General features: G+C 49.1%; 1 protein-coding gene across 1 annotated transcript; it reads left to right on the forward strand.

Annotated features, from left to right (window-relative positions):
* The first annotated feature begins 1,398 nt into the window (after positions 1-1,398).
* Positions 1,399-20,884, forward strand: AP1M1 (adaptor related protein complex 1 subunit mu 1). Its single transcript, XM_060232740.1, has 12 exons — positions 1,399-1,513; positions 2,993-3,149; positions 4,511-4,578; positions 7,612-7,742; positions 10,474-10,621; positions 12,667-12,793; positions 13,444-13,586; positions 14,514-14,585; positions 17,318-17,476; positions 17,886-18,011; positions 18,893-18,968; positions 19,326-20,884. The coding sequence occupies exons 1-12, from the start codon at positions 1,472-1,474 to the stop codon at positions 19,346-19,348; spliced, it is 1,272 nt and encodes a 423-aa protein (XP_060088723.1). The 5' UTR covers positions 1,399-1,471; the 3' UTR covers positions 19,349-20,884.
* The last annotated feature ends 277 nt before the right edge of the window (positions 20,885-21,161 follow it).

Here is a 21,161-nt window from a genome sequence, read left to right on the forward strand (position 1 = left end):
TCAGTGGCTATTAGCCACAGTATGTATGTATGTATATGTGTGTGTGTGTACACACACACATATTGGCCACTGTGTGACACAGTGTTGGACTGGATGGGCCATTGGCCTGATCCAACAGGGCTTCTCTTATGTTATTATGTTCTTATGCTTATTTAGAACAACAAGATCCCTTGCCACACCAGGCACAAACATCCCTACACAGCAAGGAATCTAGATAGACCTGGGCCATTTTGGCATCCTTAGACAAGTGGGGTGGGGGCTTTGGTGCCCCAGCATTAATGCAACACATGCTTTGCTGCAGCCTTCCTCCTGGGGCTCCTTCGGGCAAAAAGGCTGGGCTGGAAATGCAAAATGCGCCCCCATGAAAGGGGACCAGGACCGGGGGGAGGCATGGCAGCCTTTTGCCTCCCTCTGGAGCCCTCCTCCACATAGGCCACTGCCAGAGATGCAAATGGCCTCCCCTCACCTGCAGGTGGGGATAGGGGATCCCCCAGTTTGGAAGCCCTCCCCCCGCTTCAGGTGCATCAGAAAGCTGGGGGTGGGGGAGAGAAATGTCTGCTGAGCACTCCACTACGGAGACTGATTCCCATAGGATATTATGGAGAATTTATCTGGGGCTCTGGGGGGGGGGGCTGTTTTTTGAGGTAGAGGCACCAAACTTTCAGCATAGCATCCGGTGCCTCTCCCCAAAATACCCACCACGTTTTAAGAGGATTGGACCAGGAGGTTCAATTCTGTGAGCCCCCAAAGAAGGTGCCCCTATCCTCCATTATTTCCAATGGAGGTGAGGCATTTCAAAGGTGTGCGGTCCCTTTAAATGTGATGGCCAGAACTCCCTTTGGAGCTCAATTGTCCTTGTCACACCCTTGCTCCTGGCTCCACCCCCAAAGTCCCCAGGTATTGCTTGGACTTGGCAACCCTATTTCCAATGGAGGGAAGTTATTTAAAAGGTGTGATGGCCAGGCCTCCCTTTGGAGTTCAATGCTGCTTGCCACAACTTTGCTTCTTAGCTCCACCGCCAGAGTCTCCTGGCTGTACCCCCAGATATTTCTTGGACTGGACTTGGCAACCCTATTTCCAATGGAGGGAAGTTATTTAAAAGGTGTGATGGCCACAACTCCCTTTGGGGTTCAATGATACTTCTCACAACCTTGCTCCTGGCTCCACCCCCAAAGTCCCCAGATATTTCTTGAATCGGACTTGGCAACCCTATCGCCTGCTCCACCTGAGAGCGGCACCAACGGCTTTGAGGGGTGTGTGTGTGTGTGGAATCCTCTTCTTCTTCTTCTAAGACTTCCACTCCCTCCCCCCTCACGAGGACTCTCTTCCGGCCGGAGGGGGCCGCTCTAGGCGGCTGGGGCGCTCTATGGCGGTGCTGAGGGCGGGGCCTTTGCCGGAAGTGGGGCCGGACGGAAGCGGAAGCGGGCGGAGAGCCCCCGGCGGAGCTGAGGCGGGCGGAGGGGTCCTCGTCATGTCGGCCAGCGCCGTCTACGTGCTGGACCTGAAGGGGAAGGTGCGGCCCTCGAGGGGCTGGTAGCGGCAGCAGCCAGGCTCTCAGGCCGGGGGAGGTGGCGATGCCAGCCTCCCGGTGGCAGTAGGGTTGCCAGGTCTGGGTTGGGGGAACCCTGGAGACTTTGGGGGTGGAGCAGGGAGAGGGGGGATTGGGGTGGGGAGGAGACTTAGGAGGGTAGGCCACAGAGTCCTCCCCCCCCCCTCCAAAGCAGCCTTTTTCTCCAGGGGAGCTGATCTCTGCCAACTGGAGATCTGCAGGCCCTACCTGGATATCTCCAGGCCCCACCTGGAGGCTGGCAACTCTACTGCCAACTCCCTCAGTAGACCCTTGGGGGATACCAGGAGAGAGGGGGCGGGGGGAGAGAGGAGACCTCCCCCCCGCCCCTTGGACAAGGGGAGGCTGAGGGACGAGGAGCACAGCAGGACTTGTGGGGCATGGTGTGTGTTGAATTAGGGGACCACCCTCCTGGCATGCTCCAGTGCTGGGTCACTCACACACACACCCTGAACTAGTGGGGAATGTCTGCAGACCTTGGCTGGCCAGCAAGCGCTGAGGGACCCCTCACTGGCCACAGTTTTTCTCTGGCACCCAACTCATTCTCCAGAGAGCCAGTTTGGTGTTGTGGTTAAGTACGTGGACCAGGTTTGATTTCCCCCCTCCTCCACTTGCAGCTGCTAGTATGGCCTTGGGTTAGCCATAGCTATTGCAGGAGTTGTCCTTGGAAGGGCAGTTGCTGTGAGAGCCCCACCCACCTTACAGGGTGTCTGTTGTGGGGGAGGAAGGGAAAGGAGGTTGTAGGCCGCTCTGTCCACAAGGGACAGTGGCTCAGTGGTAGAGCATCTGCTTGGGAAGCAGAAGGTCCCAGCTTGAGACCCTGGAGAGCCGCTGCTTGTCTGAGAAGACAATACTGACTTTGATGGATCAAGGGTCTGATTCAGTATAAGGCAGCTTCATATGTTCATATGAGATTCTGTCCTTGGAAGGGCAGCTTCTGGGAGAGCTTTCTCAGCCCCACCCACCTCATAGGGTGTCTGTTGTGGGGGAGGAAGGGAAAGGAGATTGTAGGCCGCTCTGAGACTCTGTCCTTTAAAGGGCAGCTTCTGGGAGAGCTCTCTCAGCCTCACCCGCCTCACAGGGTGTCTGTTGTGGGGGAGGAAGGGAAAGGAGATTGTAGGCCGCTCTGAGACTCTGTCCTTTAAAGGGCAGCTTCTGGGAGAGCTCTCTCAGCCCCACCCGCCTCACAGGGTGTCTGTTGTGGGGGAGGAAGGGAAAGGAGATTGTGAGCCGCTCTGAGTCTCTGATTCAGAGAGAAGGGCGGGGTGTAAATCTGCAGTCTTCTTCCTTAGGCTTCCACAGGTGAGAGATTCTGGGTCTTGTGTGATTTCTTAGGGTAGGAGACCTGCAGCATAGCTGTCATTCGGGACTTTTTGCTTCAAGGTTTTTAGGGTCTTATTCTCCTCTTCTCCGCTTCATTTGTAGGTGCTCATCTGTAGAAATTATCGTGGAGATGTGGACATGTCCGAAGTGGAACATTTCATGCCAATTCTTATGGAGAAGGAAGAAGAAGGCACGCTTTCTCCCATTCTGTCGCATGGAGGGGTCCGCTTTATGTGGATTAAGCATAACAACTTGTACCGTATCCTTTGCCAACCTAGAATGTGGGACATGCTGGCATCAGCACAAGTGGAAGATGGCATAGTTTCAAAATGCTGATGGGAACATAGTTGACTAGAAGGAATTTTATTTTATTCTTTGGGCTGTTATCTCAGTTATCTTCTTGAGAGTCGAAGATGAGGTATGCGGTTCCCTCCCCTCAATTCATCTTTGTAACAACCGTGCAGTTTTGATGGAGAGAAAACAACTAGCCTGAGGTTACCCAGAGTTGGGATTTGAGGGCAGGTTACTCCAGTCATAGGCCAGTGGTCAGCTACCCGCATTGACTAGTGGGAGTCTGCCTGCTGACCTTTTAAAAGCAAGCCATTTTTGAGGGAGCTTTTTAGCCACAGATTTCTGTTGGGCAGCCAGCCAGAACTTCTGCTAAAGTGCTCACATGACAACTGAAACTGAAAAGTAGTACAGCCAAGAGAAGGGTAGGCCCACTTGGCCGCTCTGGCAGTGGACTCCTTGCTCCTCCGTATATCGCTTTCTTTTAGTACCCTTAGATGCAGTTCATCTGGCCCCAAGGACTTGGTTTCATTTAAGGAAACTAGATGTTTATGTACTACCCCAGTGCTGATCCAAGGCTGCAATTCCCTCCCCTCATCATGTGTCCTGTTTCTGCCATGTTGAGCACCTTTTCCCTTACAAGAGAAGACTGAGGAAAAGCAGGAATTGATCAGTCTTGTCCTCTCTTCATCACCTGCTACAATTCCAGTTTCCTGTCCTTCAAGGCGTCTACCATGTCCTTGCTCCTCTTCTTACTTTGAACCTAAGAAAATAACTTTTGTGTTGTTTTTAGCATTTCTCACTAGCTTAAGCTCACACTGAGCTTTAGCTTTCCTAACTCTCTCTCTATGAGCACTGGTGGTTTTATATTCATCCTTGGTTATAAGGCCCTCCTATTTCCTAAACAATTTTTTTTTTATTTCTCACGTCCTTAGAAAGCTGTTTATGGAGCCCCCTTGGCTCCTCCCATTTCCCCTTCTCATAGGAATCATTTGTGATTGTACCTTCAATATTTCACTTTTCGGAAACTCCCACCCTTCTTGAACTCCTTAAGTATTTCTGACCATGGGATTCTACCCTATGCAACTTTAAGTGTGTCAGTATTTGCTTTCCTGAAGTCCAACCTATCCATCTGACTTTGTACAGCTTTTCCCTTCCCCAAGATTGCAAATTCCAAAATTACACAATCACTGCTGCTACCCAGGTGCCCACTACTTTCACCTTATTACCTTGCTTTCCTGTTGGTGAGAATCAAGCCCAAGATAGCAGAGAATTGTAGGGAATGAATTAGGACCCAGTTTTGAATGCCAGCTCCTGAACATGACTTCCTAGTTGTTGCAACATCCAAGAAGAATGCCTGTGTGTCTTTAGTGTTCTCCTTTCTCTACAAGGTTGTTCAGGTGAGTGTGATGTTCAGTCAAGTGTTTGTTCCAACTCTGAAAGATAGTGTCTGAGGTTTCTTGTGAAGTTTTCTGTGTGTGCAGTTCTGTCGTGGGCCTAATGTAAAACCTCTGGAAATGTCGAAGCTGCATCTCCAGAAGTTTTTTTAAAAAAATTGGAACATATGCGGTACTTTGTTTCACAAAAAAAATCTAGACATAATTTAAGAACTTAAAATGTATCATTTATGCCTTAGGATATGAACTTGTTCCATTTGGGATCTTTATGGAATTGAAAAGTATAAATGCCATGATTTTCTGTAAGAAAAAGAGTAAATAAACCCATCACTTGAGAGGTAGTTCTAAACTGCTGCTTACCCTGTGCTACCTTAGCTTTTGTCTCATTATTTATGTCGAAAGGAAAAATAGTTGAATTTGGCAGTGAACCAAATAAACCATATTGTTTGGACAGAAAAGTCTTTATGGCTGCTGTAGGTAGGATCACTGGCATATGTGGATATAGTTAAACTTTATAACAATACTGAAGCCTTTGATAGTGTGTTATTTTAAAACACATCATAGCATATAAATTATTGCCAAAATTTCTTGCATTAAAATATACCATCTTGAAAATATTTTTATATTTGTCTACAGTATACACTATAGTGTTATCTAATACTGTAGACTGTCACACGTCAAAAAAATTCATTTTATACATTTTGAGTAAAATCTTGTTTCAAAAAGCCTTTCATTTATTCCGAAATTGGGGGCGGGGTGGGAATCATGAGTTTTATTTACTGTTAGGGTTTGTAGACTCTTTCGGGATCAAGTGCCGTGTTCTCCTGGAGAAAGTTTTCCTTCCAGACGTTTCGTTCTCAGCTGCGAACATCCTCAGTGGCGTTGCAGCCGGAGCAGGCGCTCAGACCTTCTTGGCTGCTGTGCTGCTCAGACCTTCTCGGAAGGAAAACTTTCTCCAGTAGAACACGGCACTTGATCCCGAAAGATTCTACAAACCCTAATGATGTTACCAGCCGTGAAATCCTGAAATCTTTGATAGTTTTATTTACTGTTTGCCCAAATTTTCCTCTGGAGAAATTGGTGGAGGTGAGGGCGGGGGGGGGGGAGTCTGCTATACATTTTGAGTAAGAAGAAAACTTTTTGTAAGAATCATTTATCTTCCATCTTCAGTCCAATCCCACACTGGGACTGCACCTTCCCAGGCCAGCCAGGGACAGGATTTCTTCTAGCTAAAAGCTTTCTAGAGGGCACCCCTCCCCCTCCAGAGCCAACACAGCAGTCTTTCCACATCCAAACCATCACATGCTCTTCTCCCTCCGTTCCCTTTCTTGCTGCAAGCGGCGTCCTCTTGATTGTTCCTCTACTTGCGCTAGGTGTCTTTTTCTTCCTCTTAAAGTTTCTTGTTCTGGCTTTAGTCATCTTCTTAGTTTTGAAGAGGTCTTTTTCCTGGCTAAGTATTGGTGGAGTGAGGTGACTCTCATTGACCTGCCCCTCAGTCCTTCCCATCCCATCCCCCACCCCACAAACACACACTTGTGATGCTCACAGTGGCTTCCAAGGAGCTTTTTCAGAAATGCACTAAGTGCAGGACCAAAATGACCCAACGTGATGAGCACGAATTCTGTCTCATGTATTTGGGAGAGCTGCACAATGTGGTCACTTGCATGGTTTGCCAAGGCTTTATGCCTAAGGCACATTTGGACAGGGTGTCCTGATTGGAGGGGAAATGCTTTGTCTGCTTCAGGCCTGTCCGAGTGGGTTCCTAGCTCAGGATTTCTGAAACTGCCCTCCTTGAGCCAGTCAACCCTGTTGGTTCCCCTTCCAGTCCACCATCTGCGTGGTTGGTTCCAGCAGTTCCAGCAGCTAAGAAGGCGTCAAACCCACCTGAAGGAGCTGTCCCCCCTTGCTACAGCCCTTCCTCCCATCTAGAACACCCCTCAAACTCTACCTTACCTTTCAGCAGCATTCGCACCAGCTGATTTGTGTTCAAATGAATAGGCTTTTCTGCATTTTAATTTTCCTGGCTTGTGCGCCCCGTTGCTTTGGGAAGTTTTCTGTGCTGAAAACTGGATTTATACCCCACCATTCACAGCCTGAGGAAATCTCACAATAGCCTTCCCCTCCTCTCCCCACAACAGACCCCCTGTGAGGCAGGTGGGGCTAAGAGAGTTCAGAGAGAACTGTGACTGAACCCAGGTCACCCAGCTGGCTGCATGTGGAGGAGGAGGGGGGAGGAGGAGTGGGGAATCGAACCTCCTGGTTCATCAGATTAGAGTCCACCATTCTTAGCTGGTACACCAAACTGGGCAAGGCAGTTCTCCAGTCACTTTTCCAGTGAGAGCTTCGCCCACCTCCTTTGGTGAGTATCTTGCTAGTGTCCCAATGTGGGGTTGCACTGAGGATGGAAGATGAAAACAGAGTTGCACTTACCTGTAACTTTTGTTCATCCATGTCTTCTGTGCAGACGCACGTTCCCTCCTTCCCTCCCTCCCAACCGCCCTGTTGCAAGCACTCACAGGCTGTTCTGAGTGGGAAAAGACCATTTCAGGGGGAGGGGAGAGATGCCCCCTCAAATAGCTGGTAGCTCAGAGAAATCCTGCCCACGATCAGCCCACACAGGTGCAGTCCCCATGTGCATCTGCAAAGAAAATGTCAGTGAACGCAGTGACAGGTAAGTGCAACTGTTTTTCACTCATTCAAAGACAGAAAATCCTTCATTGGTTATTTTTTCCCCCGGTGCTCCATCAAAGTTTTCAATTTCTTTGTTGGAAACTTCGGGGGAAAGTCCGTGGGTGGAGGGGGACAGCCCATCTCCAGGCTTTTACAACTCTAGGCCTGACTGAAAAGCCAGAAGCCAGAGAAGTCTTGAGCAGTGGGGTGGTGAAATCTCAAGAGGACTGTGTGTGACATTGTGTAGAATGTTGTGCTGATAATTTCCCCTACAAGGCTCATCTTTGGGAGCGTTTCTGTCAGGTTCTTGTTAGTTGGATCACTTTAAAAATGGAAGACTTCATTCATCTGGTTTGGATGTTTCAGGTATTTTCTGAATACTTCAAAGAACTGGAAGAAGAGAGCATTCGCGATAATTTTGTTATCATTTACGAGCTCTTAGATGAACTTATGGATTTTGGATACCCTCAGACAACAGATAGTAAAATTTTACAAGAGTAAGTACTTATTTTTCTTTGTAGCCTCCCTTTCTTGGTGAGACTCAAGGCAGATTGCAGGGTATAAAGAGGTGCAGTTAGACGGTGGACAATCCAACAGGATTAGGATGACAGAATTAGCAAACAACAAACTTAAGCCAAAGACTATAAACAACACAGGAAGTGGATTGCAAAGTATAAGACAGGGCAGAGAAATTTGTGATACCTGCTGTTGTCATTGCAGGAGTCGAGTAGCACCTTTAAGACCAACAACGTTTTATTCGGAATCTAAGCTTTCATGTGCTAAAAGCACACTTCAAACAAGGGAATAAAGTACTCATCTGAAGAAGTATGCTTTTAGCACATGAAAGCTTACCTATTCTGAATGAAACTTCGTTGGTCTTAAAGGTGAAACTCGACTCCTGCTTTGTTCAACCGCTTCGGACCAACACGGCTGCTTCCTTGGATCTGCTGTCGTTGCAGCGATTGTTGCATCCCATGCCACAATCAAGGTATTCTCCCGGACTGCTCTGTTCTCCTGCAGAATGACACAAGGTGGCAGTTTCAGGTTGATGTGTGGTTTTACTGACACTGACTCTCTTGCTGGTTCGAGCTGTTTATACCCACAGGCTCCTCAATGCAGCTTACAACTTTTTTAAAAAGTACCAAATAAGACACTGACTCATAACATAGTGTAGTCTGCAAACAAATAAACCTTGCAGTAGTAACGTCAGTCCGATGGCAATAGCTGCAGCAGAAAAACTTCAAAGCGTTGTCAGGTAGCCTGGAAAAAGAAAGGCAGCATAAAAGGTGTAGCTATCAGGCAAGTGGTTTCAGGGCGGGAGTGCCCGATGTCAAATGCTGTGGCTGAGAATGTCGCAGCCTCATTGCCAAAGGTGGAGTGAGGTGCCCGTCCTCTCTTCAAAGAGCAGACCGGTAAAGGTAACATCCAGCGCCTTGAATTGTGCCTGGAAACTCATTCGTAGCCGGTGACACCCTTTCAGTAGTGCCAAGATATATTCTCTCCTTGCTGCTGTACTTGAATCCAGGGCAGCCTTCAGGGGCAGCTGACAGAGGGCGCAAAGGCCTTCTGCTGCTGCATCTGCTGTGAACGTGATTGGAAACAGCTGAGCGCTTCATGCTTTCTCAGGATGAGCTGCGGTTGACCGTTAAATGTGCATCATCCTGTTGTATTTGATTTGATTTAATTTTTAGGCTTGTATCCCGCCCTTTCCCGCAAGCGGGCTCAGGGCAGCTTACAACAGAAAGTTAGACCTATTACAGATTTAAAAACATCATACGAAAAACATAAACAGTATAAAAACAGAGGCAATGCAGCATCAGAAACGCGGATGGCGAGCCAACAGCAGTGTACAGGCTGTATACCTGTAAAGCTAGACCCGATACCGCCCCAGACGCAGAGATCACCTTTTAGGAGGAAGGCTACCTCATCCGGAACAGGCCAAAACCTCAGTCTTTGGTTAGCTGCCTCAGCAACCAGCTGCACTTCAATTTTGACTACAACTGGGCTTTAGCATTTGCATTTTATAGCACGCCTGGCTCGGCTCCACAAAGTCCCATTTACGACAGGTCCAGCCCAAATGAGTTCGACACCCCTGGTCTAGAGACCATCCAGTCCACCCCGCTGTGTCCTCCAAATGAAATAATTGGAATCTAAGTGAAAGGAAAATTTTCAAATGAAACTTAACAGGTAAGCCAGGGTGCAGCTTGATAATCCTCATTAAAGCTCTCAAAGCGAGCTTTTAAGACTGTAACCGCACACATCTGGGGCCGGGAACTGCCTGCCAAATCCCACCCAGACCTTGCAGGATTTACTGTCTTTTAGCAAGGTCTGTAAGTTCCCCAGAGAGCACTGAGATCTAGTTCCCAAAATCTTCTACGAATCCCTGGACCAAGGGAGGCCAGACTGAAAACAACAAGGGAGCAGGCCTTCTCTACAATGGCTCCCCAATGGTGGAATCAACTACCAGAGGAGGCGTAAGCCCTGCGAGACCTAAATCAGTTTCGTAGGGCTTGCAAAACCACCCTCTTGTCAACTCGCGTTTAAGATGGAACCCGGGTAATGACACCTAGCCATCCTATACATATATCGAACTGTAGCACTTTAATCTGTAGCCTAGAATATTATTATTATAAGGCAGAAATGTTCTGCCAGGCATTTGGCTGAGGGCAGCAGTGGTGCAACTTGGTACCCCCCCATGCTACCCCCCCCCCCCCCAAGACTGTGGCACCGCTGGGGCTTACATAGCATCACAAGATGGTGGCACTGTCAAGTTTTTGACGCCATCTGCTTTTTAGGGACTCTGATGTTTGACTTTTATGCTGGTCTTAACTGTTTTCTGTGTGCACCTTGATGTAAACCACGCTGAGTCCAGCTACCAGGGAAGCTGATCAAAAAATGAATGAATAATAATAACTGTTTGTGATTTAAGAATAATAAATCAGTTATTTCTTCAGCTACTGAACTGTCTTTAAGAGTCAGTCCTGAACTTTAGGCTCACAAAGGTTACATCGGTTAGCAAACGACTTGAGGCTGCAGGCACTCAGGGCCAATTGTAAATACGTGACGCGGGTAACAAGATTGTTGCTCCAGAAGCGTGAGGGTGGTTTGATGCCGTTTGGCTATTGCCTTCCCCATTCCACCCCACCCCCCAGTCAGTAAGTAAATTAAAATTAGGGCTGAAATAACAGGGTATTAACCTTTTGAACCTCTTGGGCTTGTTTTGTGAAGGTACATAACTCAGGAAGGGCACAAGCTGGACACAGGAGCTCCACGGCCCCCCGCCACGGTCACCAATGCTGTGTCGTGGCGATCGGAAGGGATCAAGTACCGGAAGAACGAGGTGTTCCTGGACGTCATAGAGTCTGTGAACCTCTTGGTGGGTGCAGATTTTGGGTGTAGCAACTTGCTTGATGTACAGAGACTTAGGAGCGCCCCTTGACAGAGGAAGCTGTTCTGTATGGAGCCAAGAAGCTGCCTGTCTGTTGAGCCGAGAGGCCTTCCTCAGCCCTGCTGGCCACTGCGGCCTTTTTGGGTGGGGTGATGTGGCAGGTGTAGCCTAAGCGCAGGAGGGCCTGCCTGGTGGGGTATGACTTCACAGGGCCCTGGTGAGCCAAGGGGTGTGGCTTCACAGGGCCTTGGTGAGCCAAGGGGTGTGGCTTCACAGGGCCCTGGTGAGCCAAGGGGTGTGGCTTCACAGGGGCCTGGTGAGCCAAGGGGTGTGGCTTCACAGGGCCCTGGTGAGCCAAGGGATGTGGCTTCACAGGGCCCTGGTGAGCCAAGGGGGCACCTCACCTGCTCAAAGGCTGTGGGGGAGGGGGGCTGTGTCCTTTGAGGCCCCTCCCCCTCCTTTGAAGAGAGCCTGCCCGCTCTTAAGAGTAACTCCTGTCAGCCTATCAGACCCAGCCTGGTACTCGGAGTCCGGATATGCAGCTTTTTCTCTGACTTGTTCTGTCTGCTTAAAAGCAATGTGAATGTTCCTCTCAAGTAGTCCTGGTGTAATTCAAGGGGACAAGGAGTAAATTGAAAAACCCTCTTGCCCTGGGTCAGTCTAGTTATACAGAAAGAGATGGCTACACAAAAAAGTGGTATTGTAACAAAAGGAAAAAACTGTATAAAAGTAACGACTGTTGATACAAGCCCTGGCTTGCTACTCTGTATTTTGAAACAAACAATTCATTATCAGTATTATTGACTAAAAGCACTACACACTAGATGTCAGATTTGGGAAAATTACAATAGAGAGTTGATGTTACAGCAGCAGCAGCACCAATGGATGGCCTAGGTAACTATCCCTTTCATTTGCCTTCTTCAGGCTGCAGTACACTAGAGAAAGCCTTGAACTCAGTAATAGAATGCCCAGCATTTCCTTCACATTTATATTCAGACCCTCTCCAGCTTTTACAATCGTTGTATAGTTGGAGCCTCAGAGATCAGCAGCCTTCCATTAGGGGCTACCCTTGGTCAGATCCAAAATGTCTCTGTGCTAAGCTGGGTATTTAATTTTGCCCGTGTTGTTAAAATCTGGCATCTCGTGTGTAGCGTTTTTCTGTCAGTAATATTGATAATAAATGGTTTGTTTCAAAACACAGAGCAGCAAGCCAAGACTTGTATCGACAGTTGTTGCTTTTATACAGTTTGTTCCTTTTGTTACAATATGGGTCAGTCCAGTGACTGCTTTAGCAAAACTGTGTGTCTGTGCCTCTCAGAGTAAAAATTGCAAAAGGTTTTGCTTATGAAGCTGTCCCAGAAGGCAGCTGGAGAGGCCTGGGCGGCAGTTCTGGGTCCAGGAGGGGAGGGCTGGGACTGGAAAAGACAGCTCAGGTGGAGCATCTTGAGGAGGGGAAACATCTACTGGACCCAGGAATGCCCAGGTGACCTTCCAAAGTGGCATTTTGTGCATGCTGGTGATATGTTTATAGTTGTAAATGTTCCTGGATTGAAAGATTGTTTACAGTGACCGTTACTGGAACCTCCCCCCGTTAGGAGAGGCTTTTCTGGCTGGACTCCTTGTGTAGGAATTTAAACTGCTGCAAAATCAGCTCTAAAGTAGGCAGAGAACCATAAGACTGAACGCTCACATCCACCCAGGGCTTTTTTTGTAGCAGGAACTCCTTTCCCTATTAGGCCACACACCCCCCTGATGTAGCCAATCCTCCTGGAGCTTACAGAGCTCTTAGTACAGAGCCTACTGTAAGCTCCAGGAGGACTGGCTACATCAGGGGGATGTGGCCTAATAGGCAAAGGAGTTCCTGCATCCACCGTTCATTCCGCACCACACCGGTGGGGTTCCTCTCGCTTGGCTGGTGTGTGTTGCCTTGGGTCTGGGGCAGAGTGAGCCACGCAGGCAGGGCCACTGAATGAATGTGATGCCTCTTTCAAAAGTGTCAGGCTGTGACTAGCAACTCCTTCCTCCTGCTACAGGTGAGTGCCAATGGAAACGTTCTGCGCAGCGAGATAGTTGGATCCATCAAAATGAGGGTTTTTCTTTCTGGAATGCCGGAACTCCGTCTTGGCCTAAACGATAAAGTTCTCTTCGACAACACGGGCCGTGAGTATGTCTGTACAAATTTGTCTGCCTGCCTGCCAAGGTTCCCGTAAGAGTCCTTCCAGACAGAAGGTTGCCTCAGACAGGGTGGCCTTGTCTCCCTGTTGGGAAGGGGCAGTGGGAGGAGCACCCAGTGAACATAATAATAAATTTTATTTATAATAATAAACATAAGAACAGAAGAGAAGCCCTGTTGGATCAGGCCAATGGCCCATCCAGCCCAACACTCTGTGTCGCATAAGAACAGAAGAGAAGCCCTGTTGGATCAGGCCAATGGCCCATCCAGTCCAACACTCTGTGTCTCATAAGAACATAAGAGAAGCCATGTTGAATCAGGCCAATGGCCCATCCAGTCCAACACTCTGTGTCACATAAGAACATAAGAGAAGCCATGTTGGATCAGGCCAAAGGCCCATCTAGTCCAGCACTCTGTGTCACAGAAAAACACAAGAGAAGCCCTGTTGGGTCAGGCCAGTGGCCCATCCAGTCCAACACTCTGTGTCACATAAGAACACGTGATCTTCACGTGTGTCTGAATGTTGAGTCTGATCTATAGAGATGCAGTTAGTGCTGTTGCAAACGCCACCTGTCAGATGCAGGGCTGCCCTCAGTAGTTCTCCTTCACTTGTGTCTGCTGCTGTCTTTTCTGACAGGTGGAAAAAGCAAATCGGTGGAACTGGAGGATGTGAAGTTCCACCAGTGTGTGCGTCTCTCTCGCTTTGAAAACGACCGGACCATTTCTTTTATCCCACCTGACGGGGAGTTTGAGCTCATGTCCTACCGCCTGAATACTCACGTGAGTGCATCTGGATGCTAGCCAACTAGCAAAGTCCTTAGAACAGCTGTTTTTCATGCATTGTGTGCTTGGCCAGACTTGAATGTAATATTGATTGCTGTCTTAGAATGCATCGTAAGCAACAAAGCAATCATGTAATTACTATTGCACTGTTAGCAACAGTAGCAGTAAAAGCAAAGTATACCAGAATTAGTTCAGAAAGAACTGTTGTGACAGAAAGTTTCTGCAGTTCACAAGACCCGGTTGTAGTTCTGCACATTTTGCGAAAAGGAACGTTTCCTACCAAAGGAGTATCTTGTTTTTGTGTTTTAGTTCAATATGACTGCACAGGGGCTTCAGAGAGTGGTTCAGAGAGCCAGTTCTAGTGGTTAAGAACACAGACTCTAATCTGGAACCACTGGGTTTGATTCCTCGCTCCTCCACGTGCAGCTGCTGGTGGGACCTTAGGTCAGTCACAAGTTCTGTCAGAGTTGTCTCTCTCAAGAGCAGCTCTCAACAGAGCTCTCTCAGCCCCACCTGTGTCTGTTGAGGAGAGGGGAAAGGAAAGGAGATGGTTAGCCACTGGGAGACTCAGTGAAGGGCGGGGTGTGAAGCTGGTCTCTTCTTCTTCATTGGAAGGCCTCTGAAAAATCTTCGTCAGATGTGCAGAGCCGAAAGTGTGATGGCTGTGCTTAAGCCAGCAAAAAACACAAGCCAGTTTAGAACTTTTGATGGGGGGGAAGAGAGCTTGTTTTTCCAAAGCCTTTGAAGAAGACCCGCTTGGGATCTGCCACGAGGGGCTCAGAGAAGCCTTTCAGGCGTACGAGCCAAGCCAAGTGCCTCTGGGAGGTCATTGTGTATTTTGCACTCCTCTGGCTGGGCCTGCTGGCAGCCGTCTCTCGAACATCAGAATCGGTTGTCATGGTGTTTGTGCCTCTTTGCAAACAGGTGAAGCCGTTGATCTGGATCGAATCAGTCATAGAGAAGCATTCCCACAGCCGTATAGAGTACATGATCAAGGTTGGTGCTTCCGATGTCTTTTGAGCCCCCTTTTGACTTTTTCATGCCAACGTCAGTGTTTCAAGCCAGTTTCCTTTAAAGATTGTTTCCTGAAACTGATTAGCCCTGGCAGAAAGGTGTCCTGCTGCTGCTCGTTGAGATAGAAACAGTCAAGAATGTGAAAGATGCAAACCAATTTCAGGGTGGGTTCCAGCGTGAGCCCCATAAAAGCAAAAGAAACGCATCGCTTTAGGAATAATCAAAATCAGCAGTCTGAAGACACCTCAGGAATTGGCAGGTTTAATTCCCACAGAAGCATTTTTAAATGTTTTTATTGTTCATACAAAGTTACAGATTCTCATTAGAACATCAGTATAACCCCTGGAGGATCAGAGCAGTGACCCGTCTAGTCCAGCATCCTGTTTTACTTACTGGCCCAAATTCAGAGAAGGACTGACACGAAACAATAAACCAATCACAAACCCCATTTAAATGTGTGTCTGGTTTTTTTTTTTAACAAATTTTGTATTATTATATTTAACCAACTGGAGAAGTTTTTAATATCATTAATTTATTATAATAATAATAATAAATTTTATTTCTATCCCGCCCTCCCCACCTCGGCAGGCTCAGGGCGGCTAACAACATTTCATAAAAACATACAGTGGTTAAAAGCCTTTAAATTTAACAATATAAAACAGTAAACATTAACTTAACAGCATTAAAACAGTCCAGTAAGTGCAGTTATTCAGCGGTATGGTCTTAAACCGCATTGGCGGATGCTTAATTGCCGATCTTCTTAACAGTCCAGGTGTGCGAGCTTAAAAAGGGCGGTCTTGCAAGCCTTGCGGAACTGATCAAGGTTCCGCAGGGCCCGCACCTCCTCGGGGAGTCGGTTCCATAGGGTAGGGGCCGCGATTGAAAATGCCCGTACCCTAGTATTCTGATATTTAGTCTCCCTCGGCCCGGGGATGGTCATTAGATTTTTCCCAACTGATCTCAGTGCCCTCTGGGGTTCATACGGGGAGAGATGGTCCCTCAGGTAGGTAGGTCCTCGGCCATATAAGGCTTTAAAGGTAATGACCACCACTTTGTACTGGACCCGGTATATGATCGGCAGCCAGTGCAGTCCACGTAGCCTCGGCTGTATATGTTCCCGTTTTGGGAGTCCCAACAACAGCCTGGCCGCCGCATTCTGCACTAGCTGCAGTCTCCGAGTCCGGCACAAAGGTAGCCCCAAGTAGAGGACATTACAGTAGTCCAATCTTGAGGTGACCATTGCATGGATCACTGTTGCGAGGTCCCGGCGCTCAAGGAAAGGAGCCAACTGCCTTGCCCGCTTCAGATGGAAGAATGCTGACTTGGCAGTGGCTGCTATCTGGGCCTCCATCGACAGTGAAGGCTCCAGTAAAACACCCAGGCTCTTTACCTGGCGCGCTGCTTTCAATGGCGCGCCATCGAAGACCGGGAGAGCTATTTCCCTTCCCAGAGCGCCGCGACCCACGCAAAGGACCTCTGTCTTCGCTGGGTTCAGCTTCAGCCCACTCAGCCTGAGCCTATTACAACTAGTTACCAAAAAATCTGAATGATGTTATACAATAATACTATAAATAGTATGGGACTTAAACATAGACAGCAAGCAGCCTTCTTAAAAACACTGCAGAATAAAACTCACAATAACAGCAAAAAAAAAAATACTGCAGAGTCTAAAAATACAGTCCAGCAGAAAGGGAGAAATGGAAGATGAAGGCTCTGGATTTCTATGCTTTGTTTAGAGAAGAATCTTCTTCAGGTAATGGACTGTTATTCATTTGCTAGAGAGGCATAATGCCCCTATATGCTGCTATATCAATTATTTTTTTCTTTTTCTCTTACATGTACTTGTTCTCCTTTAGTGTGCAGCAAAATCACCCACTTCGCCTTCTCTTATGGACTCTTATGGACTCAGTCCTTTGCTTATAGCAGGGGTCCTCAAACTTTTTAAATAGGGGGCCAGTTCACTGTCTCTCAAGACTGTTGGAGGGCCGGACTATAGTAAAAACAAAAACTGTCTGTTGTGGTGGCTGCCGTTACTGTACAAGGACGCGGGCCGTCAGTTCTCTGTCTTCTGCATCTCTCTCTCTCTTCCCAATACCACACACCCCGGCCTGGAAACTCACCTCACCTCGGTATCGCCTCACACTCTGTCTCCACCGCCTCAGCCCAGTGCCGGAAGTGTGCGTTGCTAACGCGAGTTTAGGTCGAACGTCACTTCCGGTCTGATTTTGCCATAACCCGGCGGGCTGCATAAACGTCCTCTGCGGGCCACATCTGGCCCTCGGGCTGTAGTTTGAGGACCCCTGGCTTATAGTGATCCTAGATATGCATTTGAATTGCATTTGTAATTGGGTTATTGTTTAGTGCCAATAGCTGTTGTTGCCTTCCCTTCCTGTGTTTCCTCTCAATGTTACCCAGTGGCCATCCAGGTGCCTTGGAGGGCGTAGAGGCCAAGGGCTTCCGTGGAAGTTGCTTGTCTGTCTCTGGGTTCAGAGTGTTGCAGCCTCAGAGTATGGAGGTTCCCTTTATTAGCCATGGATTTGCCTCTGTTCGTTTTAAAGGCCTCTGTGCCTGTTGCCATCAGTGCATCTTCTGCAATTCCACATTTTAAGCGCTCTGAGTTAAGAACTACTTCCTTTTGTCCCTCCTTGGATGCCCCTGAGTTCTGCTGTTACGGGAGACCAGGGAGTTAACCTGAAGTGCTTTGGTCGCTTTAGGCCAAGAGTCAGTTTAAGCGCAGATCCACAGCTAACAACGTGGAGATTCACATTCCTGTCCCCAACGATGCCGACTCGCCCAAATTCAAGACCACCGTTGGGAGTGTGAAGTGGGTGCCGGAGAACAGCGCGGTCGTGTGGTCTGTCAAGTCCTTCCCGGTAAGCCGATGGGAGGGAGGGGCTTTTCCGCCAGAACTACTGCTGTTGCAGTGGGGAATCAGTAGGAATTCTGGGGGATTGGTCAGAAGTGGGCTTTCCGTTGTGTCTGTGGGGATGGGGTTGACTGCATCTCCCCCTTGAAAATGCCAGGCTTCATGGGGCTTGAGACTGGATTCCCCTTTCTCTAGGCAGCTTGCCTGTCTGTCTGAATGCCTTTTCACTCATGGAGGGGTTCCAGGCCAGTGGCTGGCTTTGCCTTTCTGATGGGAAAGGCGGCAGCAAGGGGGAACAGAACAGCACACTGGAGCGGGAGGGGCGGGGAAGAGAGGGAAAGTGAGGTTCTGAGCCACAGGGCAGCCTTGGAGGGGGGGGATGTGAGAAGTTCTGATTCCCTGCCCTCACCTTGCAGGGCGGGAAGGAGTACCTGATGAGGGCCCATTTTGGGCTCCCGAGTGTCGAAGCGGAGGACAAAGAGGGGAAGCCGCCCATTAGTGTGAAGTTCGAGATCCCCTATTTCACCACTTCTGGCATCCAGGTGAGTCACTGTTTCGTTTTGGTGGGTCTCTGTGTTTCCTGGGAATAGGGGTGTACCATCCAGAAAGCAACTAGGGCCAGGGCTTTTTCAGTCTTGGCCCCGACCTGGTGGGATCAGCTCCCTACAGAGATCCGGGACCTACCTGGCTTATTAGCCTTCTGTAGGGCCTGTAAAACGGAGCTGTTCCGCCAGGCTTTTAGCTGAGGCTGCAAGCGTCTATTCTTGATCTGGTTGGCCTCTCCTGCTGGCACTTCACCTGCGCTATAAAATGGAATAATATCTGCCATCTATGGGATAATGTCTTGTCACGATGTGAGATGGCCAGGCTGGACAATATTGTGATGATATGGAAAATGTTCTGAGTGCTGTCGAGTTGTTCGTTTATAGAATGTTTTTATTGTGTTTTATTGTTTTATTACATGTTGTACTCTGCCCTGAGCCCTACGGGGAATGGGAGGAATAGAAATATACTAAATAAATAAACAAACAGAGGGGCATCTTAGGAAGTCTGAGGATCCCCCTCAGTTGAGGACTTCCAAAACAGAAGGAGAAGATGATGATATTGGATTTATATCCCGCCCTCCACTCCGAAGAGTCTCAGAGCGGCTCACAATCTCCTTTACCTTCCTCCCCCACAACAGACACCCTGTGAGGTGGGTGGGGCTGGAGAGGGCTCTCACAGCAGCTGCCCTTTCAAGGACAACCTCTGCCAGAGTTATGGCTGACCCAAGGCCATGCTAGCAGGTGCAAGTGGAGGAGTGGGGAATCAAACCCGGTTCTCCCAGATAAGAGTCCGCACACTTAACCACTATACCAAACTGGCTCTCCTCCTGTTTCAGCTACAGGGTGAGAGAAACAGCACTGTCCGCTTTTTTCCCCAGGTGCGCTATTTGAAAATCATTGAGAAGAGCGGCTATCAGGCCTTGCCGTGGGTGCGCTACATCACCCAGAATGGAGGTAGGCGGGAGGACAGTTCCCCTGCTTTGTTCCCTGTGGGGTTTGGAGGAGGGATGGAGGCCTCTTCCCTGATAGGCGTTGAGGGGTGATTTGTCTCCATGCGGAGACAACAGGCTGGGGCTTGGGAGCAGAAGACAACACAGCTCCCGCTTCCTGTGCGCGCTGCTTCCTTTTCAGGCCTCGGCAGGAAGGGGGATGGAATAGGAGGCGACTTCGATGCCTTATCCCTTAGCAGCCGGGTGCTGGTGACGGGGGCTGCAGGGAAATGCGGGGGGGCTCCGTTTCTGGCCTCCCGTCCTCTGTGCCCGAGGGGCTGCAGGGAAAACGAACTCAGCGGAATGTTGCTTTCTGTTCTAGATTATCAGCTACGGACCCAGTGAGATTCTTCCAGCGAACACAGACAAGAACAGAAGCTAAATCGGGTGCTTGAACGTCTTGGAGGCTGTCTTGGGAGCAGTGGGGGTAACTTGTTCCCTGGCTAGGAGAGGGATCGCTCACGCTGCCCTTGACCGTGCACCACAAACCCAGCGCTTGAACCATTAGTGCAGACCTTGTGAATGTTTTGATTTTGATTTTTTACCTGGTTGAGTGTTGATCATATTGTAAGTAGCAGTTGTCCTGAGAGGAGGAGGCCTGGAGAGAGCAGCCGCTTTGGTCTCTGAGCTGTAGAAGGTCCAATGCATTTGCACCGTATTCTTTCTTTCTTTTGAAGCTTTGAGAGCAGAAGCCAAGTGTGGCTTCCTGGAGAATTGCCTGCGCCACTTGGTGGTTCTAACAAATCCCAGGTTGTCGTTCCCCTCTTCTTTAGGGGTGTCTTGAAAGCCCTCTTTGGTGGTGCTGCAGCCTTACCGGAAGAGCGAGAGCGACCGTCATCTGTACGGTCCCCGGAGAGGCAATGTTTGCCAAGTCCCCCGTTTCATTGATGCCCCCCTGGTCAAGAAAGACCGGGACAACCCGGGGGGGTGAGAGGATATCCTTTCACACAGAGGGCAGACAATTAAAAATGGGTGCCTGAACTATGTCGTGCGGTAGAGCTGCGAGAGAAAATGGGGGGGTATGTAGAGCTAGAGTAGTTTTTTCCAGGCAGCAAAGGATGCGGTGAGCCTGTCGCTGGAGTCAGACCAAATCAAGCTGCAGTTTAGACTGGGTTCAGCCTCAGCTCCTTCCTGACAGGCTGGTTTTCATCACCACAGCCCCAGAGCTGTCTGCAAGAGGGAGGCCAGAGCCGCGCACCCTTCAAAGGTGACCGCTACATCCGACTTGAGGAGAGAGCTGGCGTGGCTGCCCATTGCTTGGGGGAGACGTGTCCCTTGCCCCTTCTTGCCATGACACTCCTGAGAGATGATTGACGTGTGTCCGCTGAATGCCCAGTGCCTTCTCTGGGCAAAAAGGCAAAATGTTACAGGTGTCGTTCATTGTCTGAGTTGCCACTTCTGTTTTCATGTGTTTCCTTTTCCCCCTGCAGGACGGTGGCTTTCCGTTCCATCGTATGTTTACAAGGGCTACTTCAGTGTTTGCTTTTTTTAAAGGCAGGTTTAAAATGAATTTCGGAACCCTGATGCTCAAGATGCGTTAAACCAGAACGTTTCGAACGCTGTCCGTTTTGTCCCAGAAAGTGCCGATCAAGGGAAAGTTCAGGAACCCACCCCAGAGCAGTCCGGGGGGTGTGATCTTGTGAGTGCAGCTTTCCTGGAGTGGCACTTAAAATATTGGATGGGGCGAAATGCAGCTTCAAGGGGATTTTTGGAGGGGGGGGGCAGTGAAGGGGTTTATTTCACTTCTGCAAGAACCGCCTCACTGAAATCAGAACATTCTTGCTCCATGTAAGACACGCGGTCAATCGTGCATCATGTTTAGCAAAGGTCATTGTATTCGTTGCCTAAAAGTCTGTTGAAATAAACTGAACTTTCTTGGTCCGTGTTGTTACTGCTGCTGTTTGTGGTCTGAAACGTCATCCCTGCAGGAAGCTGGAGGTGGAAGGGGGGGGGGATCCTCCGTCATGTGACTTGGCAAGAGTGCTTGGTGCTTGTCTGGCAGCTGGTGTGGGGGGGGGGGTATCTTTCACAGTGTTATCAGAGACACCTTTCAAATGATGTGGTTTGAAATGAAGCCTGAATGCAGTTCTAGTGTGTGGCTGTCCTCTTGCTGCGTGGCCCTCTGCCCTCTTGTGGGGTGGAGGCCACAGAACCGCAT

The sequence above is a fragment of the Heteronotia binoei genome, chromosome 2, assembly GCF_032191835.1.
Source record: "Heteronotia binoei isolate CCM8104 ecotype False Entrance Well chromosome 2, APGP_CSIRO_Hbin_v1, whole genome shotgun sequence".
NCBI lineage: Eukaryota > Metazoa > Chordata > Lepidosauria > Squamata > Gekkonidae > Heteronotia > Heteronotia binoei.